The following is a 14,550-nucleotide window of genomic DNA, read 5'->3' as shown; positions in this document are numbered from 1 at the left end:
GGACGACACACGTCACCTCTGGAGCAGCTTCACATCTGGACTTTGATATTCTACAGGTGGTCCAGCTTGAATTTCTGTCTCATGTTTATTGTTTTATTCCTTTGTTAAAAAAACAATAACAAATTAGAAACTTATCTTGAAGTTACTGAATGAATGAAACTTATTCAGGTTCATATTCAAACACATGGAGCCAAGAGCTATTTAACCATTTGTTCAGGTCACATGTGCATGGAGGATTTTACTTTAATAAGATTTAATAACATTATTGACTTGGGCTTCAAAATGTTCACGTGAATCAAATGTGATTCTGTGGTTTCCAGCTGTGGATTGAACTTAGTTTGCCTGTGGACCAATAAAGTAAATGAAGAAGTAACCGTCCATCATGTCTCAGAGTCGTTGTCATATATGGTCACATCTTTAACTTCACTGTGTCTGAAAATAAATCAACACATCATTCAGTGTGACGAGCATCACGGTTTCTTCAGTAGAAACCAGAAGCTGCCTCCCACTTCCTACTCATCTACTGAGAAAGAGAGAAATTAAGAAAGAAAGAAATGATCTGTTGTTAACACACAAACAAAGACACAACAAAATCAGCATTAATCGTATCGTATATTCTGAGGAGCCGAGATGTCGATGATGGTCAAGTTAATGCTGAAGGAAGAATTCTCTGCGGATCCAAAACTTGCTTGTATAGATATAATGATACAAAGGTCTTACAGGTCAGGACGGACTCTAGAAATCCGGAGACATTCACACGGCAATAATGAAGCCCGCTTTGCAGGCATCAAAAGCACAATATATATAGAGGTTGCCTACGCCCATGATAACGTCCCACATCCCATGGTAGAGAGGTGCATGACTGCATGTGTCTGAGCGTATAACATGTAAATGACAGGATGAATTCATAAGGACATGCCTCGTGCTTAATAGACAAAAACCCATGTTCTATACTCATCCATTAACAGGTGAGTGATCATTCCCTTGAGGAGAGAAATGACGAGAAATAAATGGAAGAATTACTGAGAATCTGAAGATGAGGGCTGCAAGCTTAAACATGTGATTCTGGTTCATACCCAGGTTAAAGGGAGCAGAATATACTACCAACTCAACCAGAATCTGACCTTGGGTCTGGTTATAAATTTAAATAATAAACTCTACAAAAGAAAATAAACCATTTATCACATGAATTCATGAGAAACAGTGACATGAACGTGAGGTTCCTGTTTCTCACGTTGATCAACTAGTTCCCTTACAGTGAAAACTGTTGAAGCAACGCAGCTGAGAATAAGGAGGAGGAAGTGAACACTGTTTTGCAATAATGCAATACATGTGATACTATAATATGGTGTGCCTTTCAGTATTCAATAAATTTAGTTATCAAAATAAAACATTTATTATTAAAAATATTAATAATAAATAATATCATTGATTGATTTAAGTTACCTCGGGGCACCACCCTTCAAAGGATGGAAAAATAACCAATTTTATTGATTAAGTTTCATAAATCTAATAACTACGAATTTGGAACTCTGACAAACAATTCAATTAATAACTATAACAAAAAATACCATTTAGATAATTAGGTAAGTTGAAGTATATGGAGTTCTTGAAAGTGTAGAGGTTGGCAAATTTCACTATGCAACATTAATGAAAAAAACATTTGTGAAAGAAAAACATTTATTATGAATATAATAAAGTATAAAAATACAAATTACTAACGGTGTACTTACTAAATAAAGATATGTATATGAGTATGCGTGTGTCTGTGTGTGTTGGTGCCAAATTAGAGAGAGTTACTAGATGCATGCATGAAAGACTGAAGGTCATAACTAATATTAACTTTCAAATAACTTGTAACCACAATATCACATCAACACAAATTAAACTTATAAACATCACAAGGAATCAAATAAACAGTCATTGTAAAGCCTAGTATAATTATTAAGCCAAGTTGTGTTACCGTCCGTGGAAAGGTAAAAAGAAAGTGCTGTCTGAAGTTCTGTGAAGTCGTCTTGCTGGTTGTGTGTCTCCTGTCTTTGTGGTTCTGCTCTGCATACAGCTCCGTTGCAGTTCTTCATCAGGCCCTCGTGTGAAGGTTGGTAGAGCTTGGATTTGGAGGAGGCTTCCCTCGCTCTGTGAGAGGAAAGCTGCACCTCTTGCTCAGACAGAGAGGTGGGCTCCTCTCGAAGAGGTGAATGGAAAGAGAAGATGTGAGATGGAGAAGCCGGACTTCTCTCCTCAGAGTTACATGGAAAGAGAATGAAGAGGGGGAGACCTGGCCTTATATTGGCCCTGGTGACCTCACAGGTCATGGGGCCCAGAGTGACCAATAGAAGTTGAAACTTGTGTCCCTGGTCGTTTTTCACTCCTTTGTGAAGTTGATGCATCCTGGGAGACTGAGTTCTGGAGATTCTGGTTTTCTCCAGAACAAAGGGACATGTGGCTGTAGGCTTTTGACTACACATGTAGGCCCGAGCTGTGGATCACAAATACATTGTGCCAACAAAAAAAAGCCAACACAATATCGTTAGTATCATGAAGAATATGTTTTAATGGGATTTACTTCAACGAGCTGCAATCCGCCCAAAGCATTGAGCATTTTCTGATGGAAAAATGATCAAACAGTTGCATGAAGTCAGAGCAGCTGCAGCGACATCTCAGCACAACACATCAGTGTCATGTCGGTAACACACCAGAGTTTCTCAAGACGAAACAGTCTGACTTCATAGTTTCACAAGAAACGATGTGAAAAGTCTCCAGAACATCAGCCACAGCACTGGAGGCTTCTCATGAAGCCAAAAGGCCTTTCACCACAGCTGAGGACCTGCTACTTCCAGCTGCTGCTGTACTGACCGAGACGATGCTGGACACAAACACAGCAGATCAGTTCTAAACTGGGTCTTTGTCAAATGACACTTTGCTGCAGAATAGAAACGATGGAACAGACATTGTTGATGAAGTTGTGTAAAAACTTGCTGAAGCATTTTCACTGCAGCTGGATGAATGGACAGACGTCAGTGGAAAGACACAGCTTATTGCTCTGGTGAGAAACATTGATACTGATGCTGTGTGGAGGAATCACCAGGAGGAGTCTCTCCATGTCTCATTACATTACATTACAAGTCATTTGGCTGACGCTTTTGTCCAAAGCGACTTACAATTAGCACACTCAACATTCATGAGGGGCCATTTAGGGGTTCAGTATCTTGCCAAGGACACTTCGGCATGCAGATGGGAGAGAGTGGGGTTTAAACCGGCAACCTTCTTGTTGAAGAACCACCACTCTAACCACTAGGCCACACCGCCCATCTCTATTGATTGAACTTGACGGTGTCATAGAGGCTGCTGGGATCAGCTGAGGGTCCAGTAGAAGAGGAGGGAGCTTTCACAGTGCTGTAGGTCACTGCATCATCACCTCCCTGGATCTGTAGGATATACAATCAATCAATCAATCAATCAATCAATCAATCAATCATCTGTATAGCACCTTTCATCAGGTTAGTGTATTTCAATGAGCTTCACAGAACACAACGAACACTAATGTAGATAAGGAAGTCTTGTTGAACAGAGGAGTTTACCTGGGCCGTGCTGTGAGGGGAGTGGCTGATGGAGGCGTAGGCCACATCCTCTGCAGGGTCGACCTACACCATGAAGACACCACATGGACTCTTCACTTATATGGATTCATACTGACTTCACCTTTTTATATTCTATAACTTCTACATCAAAAATCTATAACTTGTGATGACATCATGATGACATGGCATTATTACAAGATAAATACAAACTTAGCATTGTCTGGTTTATATGAACATAAAACAGGTTTAGCTCCTCTGATGCTTTATTGTTTTGTTTAGCTGTAGATTATGAAAACCATCGTCCAGAAACGCTGCTTCTGTGAAGTTGTAACAGTTCTTTTCATCTTTGTAACTGACCGTGTGTTTGTGCGTCTGTGTTTTGTTCCCTGAGACGACAGGAACAGAAGAGTTGGCCTCGCAGAGAGAAGAGTCAGGTTCATCAAAACCTCTCGTCTCCTCCACAGAGAAGGTTCTGTTTTCATCTGCCTTCATCTGTGTGTCTGTAGCTGGAAGGATTAAAACAATCTGGAATATTTAGATGACTGATATTTAGTGATTGAAATTTGGTGCAGATCCAAATCCAGATTTAGGGAATTCAATTGTGGTTTCATGAGACTATCAGTTCTTAGAGGAGGTATAAACTCTATAAGTGACATGTTAGTTTCATCTGTGAATGTTCTCACCTTTGTTTCTTCTCCATCTGATGAGAATCACAACCAATATCACGATTGTGGCAAAACCCACAACCGGAGCGATGTACAGCCACCAATCTGTGAACAGAATGACAAGAGCTTTAGTTTCCTGTTCAGTCCAACTTCCTGTATTTACACATGTTGTTAACATGAACTCCATCAACACGCAGCAGCACAGAGATGAATGAGAGGTGCAGTGAATATTCAGTACCTGTTGTCATCTCTTTGTTTCCTGGAGCTGGTTCGTTCTTTCCTTCTTAAGAAAAAGAAATGTATTAATAAATGGAATTTATTGGATCAGGAGCAGTTCATCGTGTTCCGTGTTTTCTCACCTGATGACGGAGGGATGAAGGAAAACTTTTCCTCTTTGTTAAAATGCTTCACTTCACATGTTAATGAGCTATAGTTCTTCATCTTGTGATCAAAATGGGATTTTGAGAAGCTCACATTGGCCGTGCAGGAAGACTGTGATGTCTTCAGGTCTTTGTTGTTTTCAGTCACATCCATATTCATAAACAGCCACTTCACTGTGAGGACACAGCTTCTACATGTGGACACAGAGCAGCTCAACGTCACCTCATCACTTCTCTTCTGCTCAGTCACTGGGGATGATGGAGATATTGAGAGAGAAAGATAACATGAGTGAAACTATGTCCATCAGAATGATCAGAATTATCATAATGTTTTTATGAAGAGACTCTTTTACTCACCGTTGACAACAGAGAGATAAACATAATGATCTTCATGTGTTTGTGTTGTCAGGTCAGACTGTCTGCAGGTGTATTGACCAGCATCTTCAGCTGTGACCTCCCTAATAACCAGAGAACAGTTTGCAGCAAGACGTAGTCTGTCTGCTTTAGATTTGGAAATCACAGATGTGTCGAGCTGCCTGTTTACAAACAGGTCTGTTCTAGTCCCCTCTGAATCAACGAAGAGCCACTCAGTAGCTCCACAGTTCACATGATCATCTCTCATCTTGTCACAAGACAAAGTGACTTCAGCTCCAGCTCTGATGATGATGGAGGAATATTGGACAGCGAGCACTGTGGAGGAAATGAGAGAGAGACAGCAACAATTAAACTGAACCAAGAAAAAGACTCATATTTTCATTCACTTCTGAATGTGAGGATTCTTTTAGACATAACTTTGTAAATTAAGACCAAATGGAGCATGACTGACAAGATAAACCTGAAAAACATCAACTCCAGTTTTCTCCCTGCATTTGAATGCCTCAGCCAACCAGTCCAGTTCCAGTCTACGTACTTTTGTCTCCAGACTCATGAGGTCACTCTGACACTTGATCACTGAAATCTAATCTGTTAAGTTTTCATTCGAGGAGACAACTGGTCAGAATCTGAAGAAATTCAGACTTGAGATGAGTGAGAGGCCAAAAACCTGAAACCTTGACCTTTAACCTCCAAATCTAACCAGTTAAACCGTGAGTTAATGGGCAGATCAAAATATGAGGAATGATCCAGTACACAAATACACACAAGTACAATATCAGAGTACTCATAAGTATCAGTCCCCTGAATGAGCCAGACTTGTGCCACAACACATCAGTGAAACTCTTCACTTTTAAAAGCAAACACAAACAATCTGGTGTTATTCTTATTGTTCACACTGGTAAAGTTGTGTAAGTGTATTTATTCTCACCTGTAAATGGAATCAGCACCAGTAGCAGATGTAAAGACATTTGAATCCGTTTGATTTCATCCATTCTTCTTCTTTCTCTCCTCTGCTTCTCGGCTCTTAGTAAAAAGTGCAATGTGGTGTTTACTTCCTGTTGATCACTTCCCCTCAGTGACATGTCTCCTCTGTCGTCATGTGCTAGTTGCAGAGAAAATATCCATCAGCACCGACTAAAACTATCTGCGCATGAAGAAATACGGTCTAATTTATTGGGAAAGCTGGTATTAGCAGGAGTTTTTGTGTATTCCTGCTCACAATCAAACCAACAAGCAAACAGGAGTGAAAACATCACTTTCTTGGTGGAGGTGATAAATTCCCAGTGTGAAGATGCTGGAGTCAAATAAAGCAAACTCCTGTAGAAGCAGAAAACAAGCAGCAGGCGACACATTTAAAAACATCGACCCTGAACAGCAGCCATAAGAAAAACGTCTTTTTTATTTACAAACTGTAAAAGAATGATTTTTCCAAAACATCGAAAATATATCCATTCTTGTTGTTTGTCTCTGTTGGTGATGTTTTTTCAAAATATGTGAATAAATCCATTTAACTGTTGATCAATTATTAGTCATAATGAAAGAAAAAATTTTGAGTGTACTTTAGCTACACAAATTATTTATAATATTAAACCTCAAGTAAAACCTCAAACCTTCAACTTTGAGAACTGTGTAAAGTTAAAACTTGTTTTGAACCCAGAGAATTATCCACACTTTAAATGTTCAAAATAGAAACATCAATGTTCAACAAAATTCAAACAGATCAATTTTTTGTATTTTTTCATTTAAAAGCTTTTGTCCTTAAACATCATGTTGTGTTTTCCTGCAGTTTCCGGCACCGCGTGGATCAACTTCCTTCTTCAACGTGACAATGTCTGCATTAAAAGGAATTCACCAATCCAAACACTGCTCGTGTCGCACATGCTTCACATTGATTCTGGTGGAAACTGTATTTCTTTCTCTTGTTCACGCCGCGTCGTGAGAACAGTTCTGATCGGTTCTGATGATTTCTCAGGTCAGAGCCGAAAGCGGAAGCGAGCGAGGAGAGGGAGGTGGTCGGACGAGTGGCGCGGGTTGGGGAGGGAATTGACTTCCTCCAGCTCGGTCTGGCCGACCAGTGACAGTCTGCCCAGCAGCTGGAGGCCACGGACACTGGGAGATGAAGGAGAGGCGGGGAATTCTTTAATGGATGGAAAGAAACGGTGCAAGACGGGACAACGAGAGGAAGAGAAGAAACAAGAGGTCAAATTAGAAACCTGAGTCAGAAATGAGAAGAAACCTCAATATAATTAAAAACCAAGAAACTGAAGTAAATCTAAAACTGACTTGTGTTGTGTAGTTGATTTATTTTATACATTTGTTTTTCTACCACACTGAGTACATTTAAAAATTAATATATTAGAAAATCCGGACAGAATGTGTACGTGTGTGTCTGTGTGTGTGTGTGTGTGTGTGTGTCAGTACCGGGTGTGAACAGGATGTAGTCCACAGTAATGGCGGTGCGGGAGTGACAGGTGGTGATCTCAGGTCTCCCATCATGCCTCAGGCGGTGCTGATAAGACGACTTCAGATTCAGGCTGTGCTCGATCTTCGCTCTAAAGACCCACACACATAATTAACTTTAATTTAGCAGCTGTCAGGGTGTTGTGATCACTTCAGATGAACTGACCCACGTGTTTGTGACGTGAGAAGAGAAAATGACACGTTACCTGTTAAAAGCAGAAGCTGCAGTTTTGTTGACGAGATCTTGGACAGTCAGATTAGAGATGGCTCCTTCCACAGCTGAGGGACAGAGACATGAAGTTCAACAACACACTTTAAACTAGTCATTTAAACTAAAACCAAACTCATAACAAATAAACTCAACTGAACTTAATTATAGTTAATTAACTAAAAACTAAACCAAAACATAAATCATACTAAATTGTCCTTGTACTGACACTGGAGTCTAAACTAAACTAAGTAACCCAGCAGCAGGGTGGTTCACCTGTGGGACTGCTGCTGTCGGGGCAGGACTCAGTTGTGTGTTTGTTCTCGTACTGACACTGGGGGTTGATTCCTAAACTCTGAGACCAGATCGGAGACGTGAGGAGACGCTGACCTCTGGGACTTTTCTCCTGACCAGAAACCTTCACACGGAAACAAAATTATTGTTTTGATATAATCAAGAGTTCAACTTTTCTTTTCAAATAATTAACAAATTTTTGATCATTAGAAGTGTGTGTGTACTCTTGTACATCTATCTTTGTGAGGACCAGTTTGAACCTACCAAGTGAGGACCTTATGTCTGGTCCTCACTTTGTGCCCCCCCCCCCCCCCCCCCCCCTTTTAATGGACTGTTTGAGGGTTAAGACTTGGTTTTAGGGTTAGAATCAGGTTCAGGTTAGATTAAGGGTTAGATTAAGGGTTAGGCTTTTAGTTTGGATGATTAAAGTAAGGGGCTAGGGAAAGCATCATTCCAATGAGGGTCCCCACTAAGAAAGCTGGACAAACATGTGTGTATGTCTATCTGTGCGTCTATGTATCTGTGTGTCTATGTGTCTGTGTGTGCATGTGTGTCTGTGTGTGCATGTGTGTGTGTGTGTGTGTGTGTGAGTGTGTGTGTGTGTGTGTTCGGTGTGTGTGTGTGTATGTGTGTCTATGTGTGTGTGTCACCATGCCGATCTGGAGTCCTCTGTAGTCCAGGCAGCCGGTGGTCAAGAAGCTGTAGAGCGGACTCAAGGGTGTTGAGTTGAAATCCCCGCAGAGCACCACCGGATTGGTTGAGCCGTCAGGGAGGCGGGACAGCCGGCGGATCTCGGCCAACAGGATGGCGAGCTGAGCCAGCTTGATGTCCCCGCGGCGCGGGTTGTAGAGGAGGTGGGTGTTGGCCACGCAGATGAAACCGGAGGGATCAGACTTGCCGACGACATTGTTGGGTCGCAGGAGCACAACCAATCCCACGTTGTCCCTGTCGAGGAGGGCGTCGCTGGGCCGGAAGAACTCAACGGGATTGGAGGAGACGAGGGAGAGGCGGGATGATTTGAAGAGGACGGCACATCCGTCTGGTTTACTTCCTGTCCGCTTCTTATACTCACACTGGTAACCTGACGCACACAGAGGAAACTATAAGAACACACACAGGTACACAACCACGCACAACAACAGAGTATAGATCAACGTCAAATAATCTGGACCGCCCCCTGGTGGCTGGCTGCAGAATTGGTCACAAACCCCACCCCCTCCATGTTAGTGGATGGGACATGGACCAAACTAAAAACTCAAAAACCTGACAGATCCGTTTTCTCTGGTAAAACCACATGATTGACAGTTGAGACTGATGTTGTAAAATGACAGGAAGTCACACATCCACTCTCACACACCCACACCCAAAGCCACAACCACAAACACACACACCCACACCCACACATTACCTAGCCCCTGCAGTGCAGGTTTGATCTGGTTTTCATAGTGGTCCTCCTGGACTTCTTGCAGACACAGAATCTAAAGAAAAATAAAGTTTCCATCAAAGTCCTGATCAGAGGTTCTTCATCTCCTGGAGGTTTAGTGAATCCCTGCAGCCGGGTTTACTGTGTGTGATGTTCAGGTTGTTTGTGTGTGATGTTCAGGTTGTTTGTGTGTGATGTTCAGGTTGTTTGTGTGTGATGTTCAGGTTGTTTGTGTGTGATGTTCAGGTTGTTTGTGTGTGACGTTCAGGTTGTTTGTGTGTGATGTTCAGGTTGTTTGTGTGTGACGTTCAGGTTGTTTGTGTGTGATGTTCAGGTTGTATGTGTGTGATGTTCAGGTTGTTTGTGTGTGATGCTCAGGTTGTTTGTGTGTGACGTTCAGGTTGTTTGTGTGTGACGTTCAGGTTGTTTGTGTGTGACGTTCAGGTTGTTTGTGTGTGATGTTTAGGTTGTTTGTGTGTGACGTTCTGGTTGTTTGTTTAGGATGCTCAGGTTGTTTGTGTGTGACGTTCTGGTTGTTTGTGTGTGATGTTCAGGTTTATTGTGTGTGATGTTCAGGTTGTTTGTTTGGGATGTTCAGGTTGTTTGTGTGTGCGTTCAGGTTGTTTGTGTGTGACGTTCAGGTTGTTTGTGTGTGATGTTCAGGTTTATTGTGTGTGCTGTTCAGGTTGTTTGTGTGTGACGTTCAGGTTGTTTGTGTGTGATGTTCAGGTTTATTGTGTGTGCTGTTCAGGTTGTTTGTGTGTGACGTTCAGGTTGTTTGTGTGTGATGTTCAGGTTGTTTGTGTGTGATGTTCAGGTTGTTTGTGTGTGATGTTCAGGTTGTTTGTGTGTGATGTTCAGGTTGTTTGTGTGTGACGTTCAGGTTGTTTGTGTGTGATGTTCAGGTTGTTTGTTTGGGATGTTCAGGTTGTTTGTGTGTGATGTTCAGGTTGTTTGTTTGGGATGTTCAGGTTGTTTGTGTGTGATGTTCAGGTTGTTTGTGTGTGATGGTCAGGTTGTTTGTGTGTGACGTTCAGGTTGTTTGTGTGTGATGTTCAGGTTGTATGTGTGTGATGTTCAGGTTGTTTGTGTGTGATGCTCAGGTTGTTTGTGTGTGACGTTCAGGTTGTTTGTGTGTGACGTTCAGGTTGTTTGTGTGTGATGTTTAGGTTGTTTGTGTGTGACGTTCTGGTTGTTTGTTTAGGATGTTCAGGTTGTTTGTGTGTGACGTTCAGGTTGTTTGTGTGTGATGTTCAGGTTGTTTGTGTGTGACGTTCAGGTTGTTTGTGTGTGACGTTCAGGTTGTTTGTGTGTGATGTTCAGGTTTATTGTGTGTGCTGTTCAGGTTGTTTGTGTGTGACGTTCAGGTTGTTTGTGTGTGATGTTCAGGTTGTTTGTGTGTGATTTTCAGGTTGTTTGTGTGTGATGTTCAGGTTGTATGTGTGTGACGTTCAGGTTGTTTGTGTGTGATGTTCAGGTTGTTTGTGTGTGATGTTCAGGTTGTTTGTGTGTGACGTTCAGGTTGTTTGTGTGTGACGTTCAGGTTGTTTGTGTGTGATGTTTAGGTTGTTTGTGTGTGACGTTCTGGTTGTTTGTTTAGGATGTTCAGGTTGTTTGTGTGTGACGTTCTGGTTGTTTGTGTGTGATGTTCAGGTTTATTGTGTGTGATGTTCAGGTTGTTTGTTTGGGATGTTAAGGTTGTTTGTGTGTGACGTTCAGGTTGTTTGTGTGTGACGTTCAGGTTGTTTGTGTGTGATGTTCAGGTTGTTTGTGTGTGATGTTCAGGTTTATTGTGTGTGCTGTTCAGGTTGTTTGTGTGTGACGTTCAGGTTGTTTGTGTGTGATTTTCAGGTTGTTTGTGTGTGATGTTCAGGTTGTATGTGTGTGACGTTCAGGTTGTTTGTGTGTGACGTTCAGGTTGTTTGTGTGTGATTTTCAGGTTGTTTGTGTGTGATGTTCAGGTTGTATGTGTGTGACGTTCAGGTTGTTTGTGTGTGATGTTCAGGTTGTTTGTGTGTAATGTTCAGGTTGTGTGATCCACTCACGTCCGCGTCGTGCTGCTGAATCTCTGCCAGCAGGTTGGGCAGCCGGTACTCCCACGGCAGGACGTCGGGCTCACAGTGTTTGTACAGGTAGGGGTTGTCCTGCAGCAGCTCCTGAGACAGGATGTTGTAGCTCATTACTGAGAAGTCAAAGACTGTGCTGGCCCCTGGTGGCTGAGGGTAGGTACTGCAGGCAGGGGAAGTCTCCCAGTGTCTCTGAAGAGCTGAAGGGAGAAAGCAGGGAAAATGAAAAAGGGGAAAAATTAAAATTAGAGTTTATAGATTTGATCTCAGACAGATCAGGAGGCTTAAGACCGAATCAATTACTATATTTTGATGAACAACTAGAATCAAGCTCCTGATCTTTGCTTATAATCCCACTCAACCGTTCACGGTTTACAATCTACCTTAAACAAAGGCTTTTAAACTTCTACTTAAACAGTAGACGTCCAGAATAATCAGTGAATCATGAATCACGAATAAAGAATGAACATACACGTCACTGGTGCAGCTGCGTCCTTGTGTCTGACCGGTGGAGATGTTCCGGGTGGAGAAGGTTGCGTCTGATCTCCAGTTCTCTGCCAGGGGTTGTGGGGACGAGGACCTCCACCTCCGTCCCGTAGCTGCTGCTCTGGGGGGGTTGTTCTCCTGTGATCGACTCCCTGCTGCTTTGCACCTCCCTCTTTGAACCAGTGGTTGAGTTTGGGTTTGTTTGTGGGAACTTCACCTTGTTTAGGTTTAGTTTGAGGTGTTTGAGTCCTGGAAGCTGCAGCTCGAGAATCTTTATGTCCTTCTTGTTGATGTTTGCTCCTTTGTTGACCGGTGCTGTCTCTATTCACAGCTTTTGTCTTTCCAGCATCTTTATCTCTGCTGTTTTCCCGGCTCGCACCTTTTCCAGCTCCGTTCTTCCCTTTGTCCCCACCCCCCTCTCTAGAGTGATGGTTCGGTCGAGGGCGGCTCTCCTCGCTGGGATCCAGGGGATGTCGCTCCCTCCTTGCGTTTCCATCATTAAATCCGCCTCCTGCTGCCCCTGCTCCTCCCCTTGGCCCTCCTCTTCCTTCATAGCGCCTCTTCTCCTCTTCACTCTTCCTCCGTTTATGTGGAGGCTCTCGATCTCTGTCCGCCCGCTCCATCAGGAGGCCGGCAGATGTGTGGAACGAACGCCAACCGCCGCTGCCGCTGATGTTATGAGGATAAAAGGTCCTGCCAGGGAAAACCTGAGGTGCCGTTGGGTGGGCGAGGGGGGGTCTTGGAGGCCAGGGTGGTCGCCCTGACCACCATGGATGTGGCGTGGGGATAAATTGGGGACGGGAGGTGAAGGAGGCGCTGCTGCTCCTGAGGCTGGAGCTGCTGAGAGGACGACAGGAGGTGTGGGGGAGGAAGGAGGAGCTGACGGAGGAGCTGACGGAGATCACCCGGCGAAGAAACATGGGGTGACTGGGGGGGGGAATTAAACAGGAGTGAGGAAAGGAAAAAAGGCAAACAAACAACCTTTGGTGAAAGTTTTACTAATTTCAATTCAACTTATACTGTTTGTAATCATTCATAATGCGTCTAAGAACAAAATCCAGCTTAAAAAGGAACATTACGCAAAAAAAAAGGATGTAAAATTATTGATACAATAACAATACTCACTATAATAATCACGTCTCCTTGTCTCTCTGTGTTCTCTCCTATTCATTCATTTCATTTCAGAAACTTTTACCAAGATTTGTATTAATTTAACGTTAAATTTCAGTAGAATTAAGAAGGTGACGACTTCGTGAACAGGGGAATAACATAAGTACGTAAAGAACAATTATATTTATACTGTTCTACAAATATTACTATAATTTGTAATTGTTGCTTCTGTCTTTGTTTTTATTATTCTGGTTATATTTATGTCTCCCTGGATTTCTCTGGTTTCGCTTTCATTCATTAAGTCAATTTTTCAGAGCTTTTCTCAAGACTTGTTTTGAATTCAAACTGAGCTTTATTAAAAAAAACAAGTAGCTGAAGATTTAAAGAACCCAAAATCTGCGTCGCGTGTAAAAAAGATCGTGAAAGATTCTTTGTTTACTAACTGTCAGCTGTTTTCAGTGGAAGTGAAAACAGACGAGTTGTTTTAAATCGCAGCTGAACCCGACTCACTTCTCTCTGGAGGCGGAAAACTCGTCCATTAACTTCCGCTCTGGAAATATCTGCATTAATATTAGAAATTCACATTATGAAGGTTTTTATTTTTCGATTCTGACCAAAAACAAACCACTTCTCGTGAGTCCCTCGGTGATGACGACACAACGTGCGCCGGGGACAGCTGAGGTGCGTTCAGGCTCCTCACAAAGCGAGAGTTCGTCATTGACAATAAAAAACAAGGAACCCAAACTAAAATGCAGTTCTAGTATTTCATAAAGCTTCCAGGCACTTAAACAGATAATTATAATTATTTGATTCGTCCTTAATTCATCAAGTTAAATAAACGTCTCTTCTTAAGCATTTATTCCTCTATTTTACTCTGGTTGTACCAATTCCTACATTTTCTGTACCGCAGGCGATTCGCTCTTACTTCCGCCTCTCTACCTGGGACTTGTAGTCTTCTGCCGGATGTCTAATAAGAAACGAACGACGTAACGGACTACAGCCACGTCGGTGCGACGGGAACACTGGTCCGACCGGAAACGTGGCTCAGAGATGAATTCGTTTTTATTTTTTTAATCGTGAGGATTCTTAAACGTCACATTTCTCCTGCGTCTTAAATCTTGCGGATGAATTTGAGTTGTAAGAATCAGGTTTAACGTGAAATGAGCAGGAACGCGACCTGCGGGGGTTTGTCTCGTTTCCTCAGGAGCTGAAAATGGCGAAAGGAGAAGATGAAGGTACTCACGTGAAGACGAGTCTCCTGCAGGAGAACAAGGTCAGAGGAAGATCAGCTGATCTGAGACCTGAGCTGAGAGAGAGAGTCGATACAAGTCAAAGAGAAGAGGAGTTCATGATGGAAGATGAAGAAGAAGAAACAGGAGGAGACGCATCCTCTGTGTGTGTGTGTGTGTGTGTGTGTGTGTGTGTGTTCTTAAACAGACCCTCCCTCACTTTGTGTGTTAAAGCAAACACACATGTTTGATCTACACTCATTTTTTCTCTCT

General features: G+C 42.6%; 2 protein-coding genes across 2 annotated transcripts; both read right to left on the bottom strand.

Annotated features, from left to right (window-relative positions):
• Positions 1 to 1,728: 1,728 nt before the first annotated feature.
• Positions 1,729 to 6,021, bottom strand: LOC133973631 (uncharacterized). The gene is made up of 8 exons (XM_062411602.1): positions 5,930 to 6,021; positions 4,984 to 5,316; positions 4,606 to 4,875; positions 4,485 to 4,529; positions 4,265 to 4,351; positions 3,939 to 4,087; positions 3,582 to 3,644; positions 1,729 to 3,428 (listed from the first exon to the last, which is right to left on the bottom strand). The coding sequence occupies exons 1-8, from the start codon at positions 5,991 to 5,993 to the stop codon at positions 3,315 to 3,317; spliced, it is 1,125 nt and encodes a 374-aa protein (XP_062267586.1). The 5' UTR covers positions 5,994 to 6,021; the 3' UTR covers positions 1,729 to 3,314.
• A 361-nt stretch (positions 6,022 to 6,382) lies between these two features.
• angel2 (angel homolog 2 (Drosophila)) lies at positions 6,383 to 13,695 on the bottom strand. The gene is made up of 9 exons (XM_062412049.1): positions 13,559 to 13,695; positions 11,925 to 12,865; positions 11,432 to 11,652; positions 9,372 to 9,441; positions 8,614 to 9,044; positions 7,946 to 8,087; positions 7,668 to 7,740; positions 7,423 to 7,553; positions 6,383 to 7,138 (listed from the first exon to the last, which is right to left on the bottom strand). Exons 1-9 carry the CDS (start codon positions 13,612 to 13,614, stop codon positions 6,975 to 6,977), a joined length of 2,229 nt encoding a protein of 742 aa, XP_062268033.1. The 5' UTR covers positions 13,615 to 13,695; the 3' UTR covers positions 6,383 to 6,974.
• Positions 13,696 to 14,550: the final 855 nt, after the last annotated feature.

The sequence above is a fragment of the Platichthys flesus genome, chromosome 18 (assembly GCF_949316205.1).
Source record: "Platichthys flesus chromosome 18, fPlaFle2.1, whole genome shotgun sequence".
In the NCBI taxonomy this organism is placed as follows: domain Eukaryota; kingdom Metazoa; phylum Chordata; class Actinopteri; order Pleuronectiformes; family Pleuronectidae; genus Platichthys; species Platichthys flesus.
This window is presented reverse-complemented; position numbering and strand designations above follow the sequence as displayed.

Coding starts and splice junctions, on each gene's coding strand:
- LOC133973631 (XM_062411602.1), bottom strand. CDS start 5,993: ATGGATGAAATCAAACGGATTCAAATGTCTTTACATCTGCTACTGGTG. Junction 4,088..4,264: donor CAGATGGAGAAGAAACAAAG/GTGAGAACATTC, acceptor TAATCCTTCCAG/CTACAGACACACAGATGAAG. Junction 3,645..3,938: donor CACAGACGCACAAACACACG/GTCAGTTACAAA, acceptor TTCATGGTGTAG/GTCGACCCTGCAGAGGATGT.
- angel2 (XM_062412049.1), bottom strand. CDS start 13,614: ATGCAGATATTTCCAGAGCGGAAGTTAATGGACGAGTTTTCCGCCTCC. Junction 7,741..7,945: donor CGACAGCAGCAGTCCCACAG/GTGAACCACCCT, acceptor TCTGTCCCTCAG/CTGTGGAAGGAGCCATCTCT. Junction 7,139..7,422: donor CTACATCCTGTTCACACCCG/GTACTGACACAC, acceptor CATCCATTAAAG/AATTCCCCGCCTCTCCTTCA.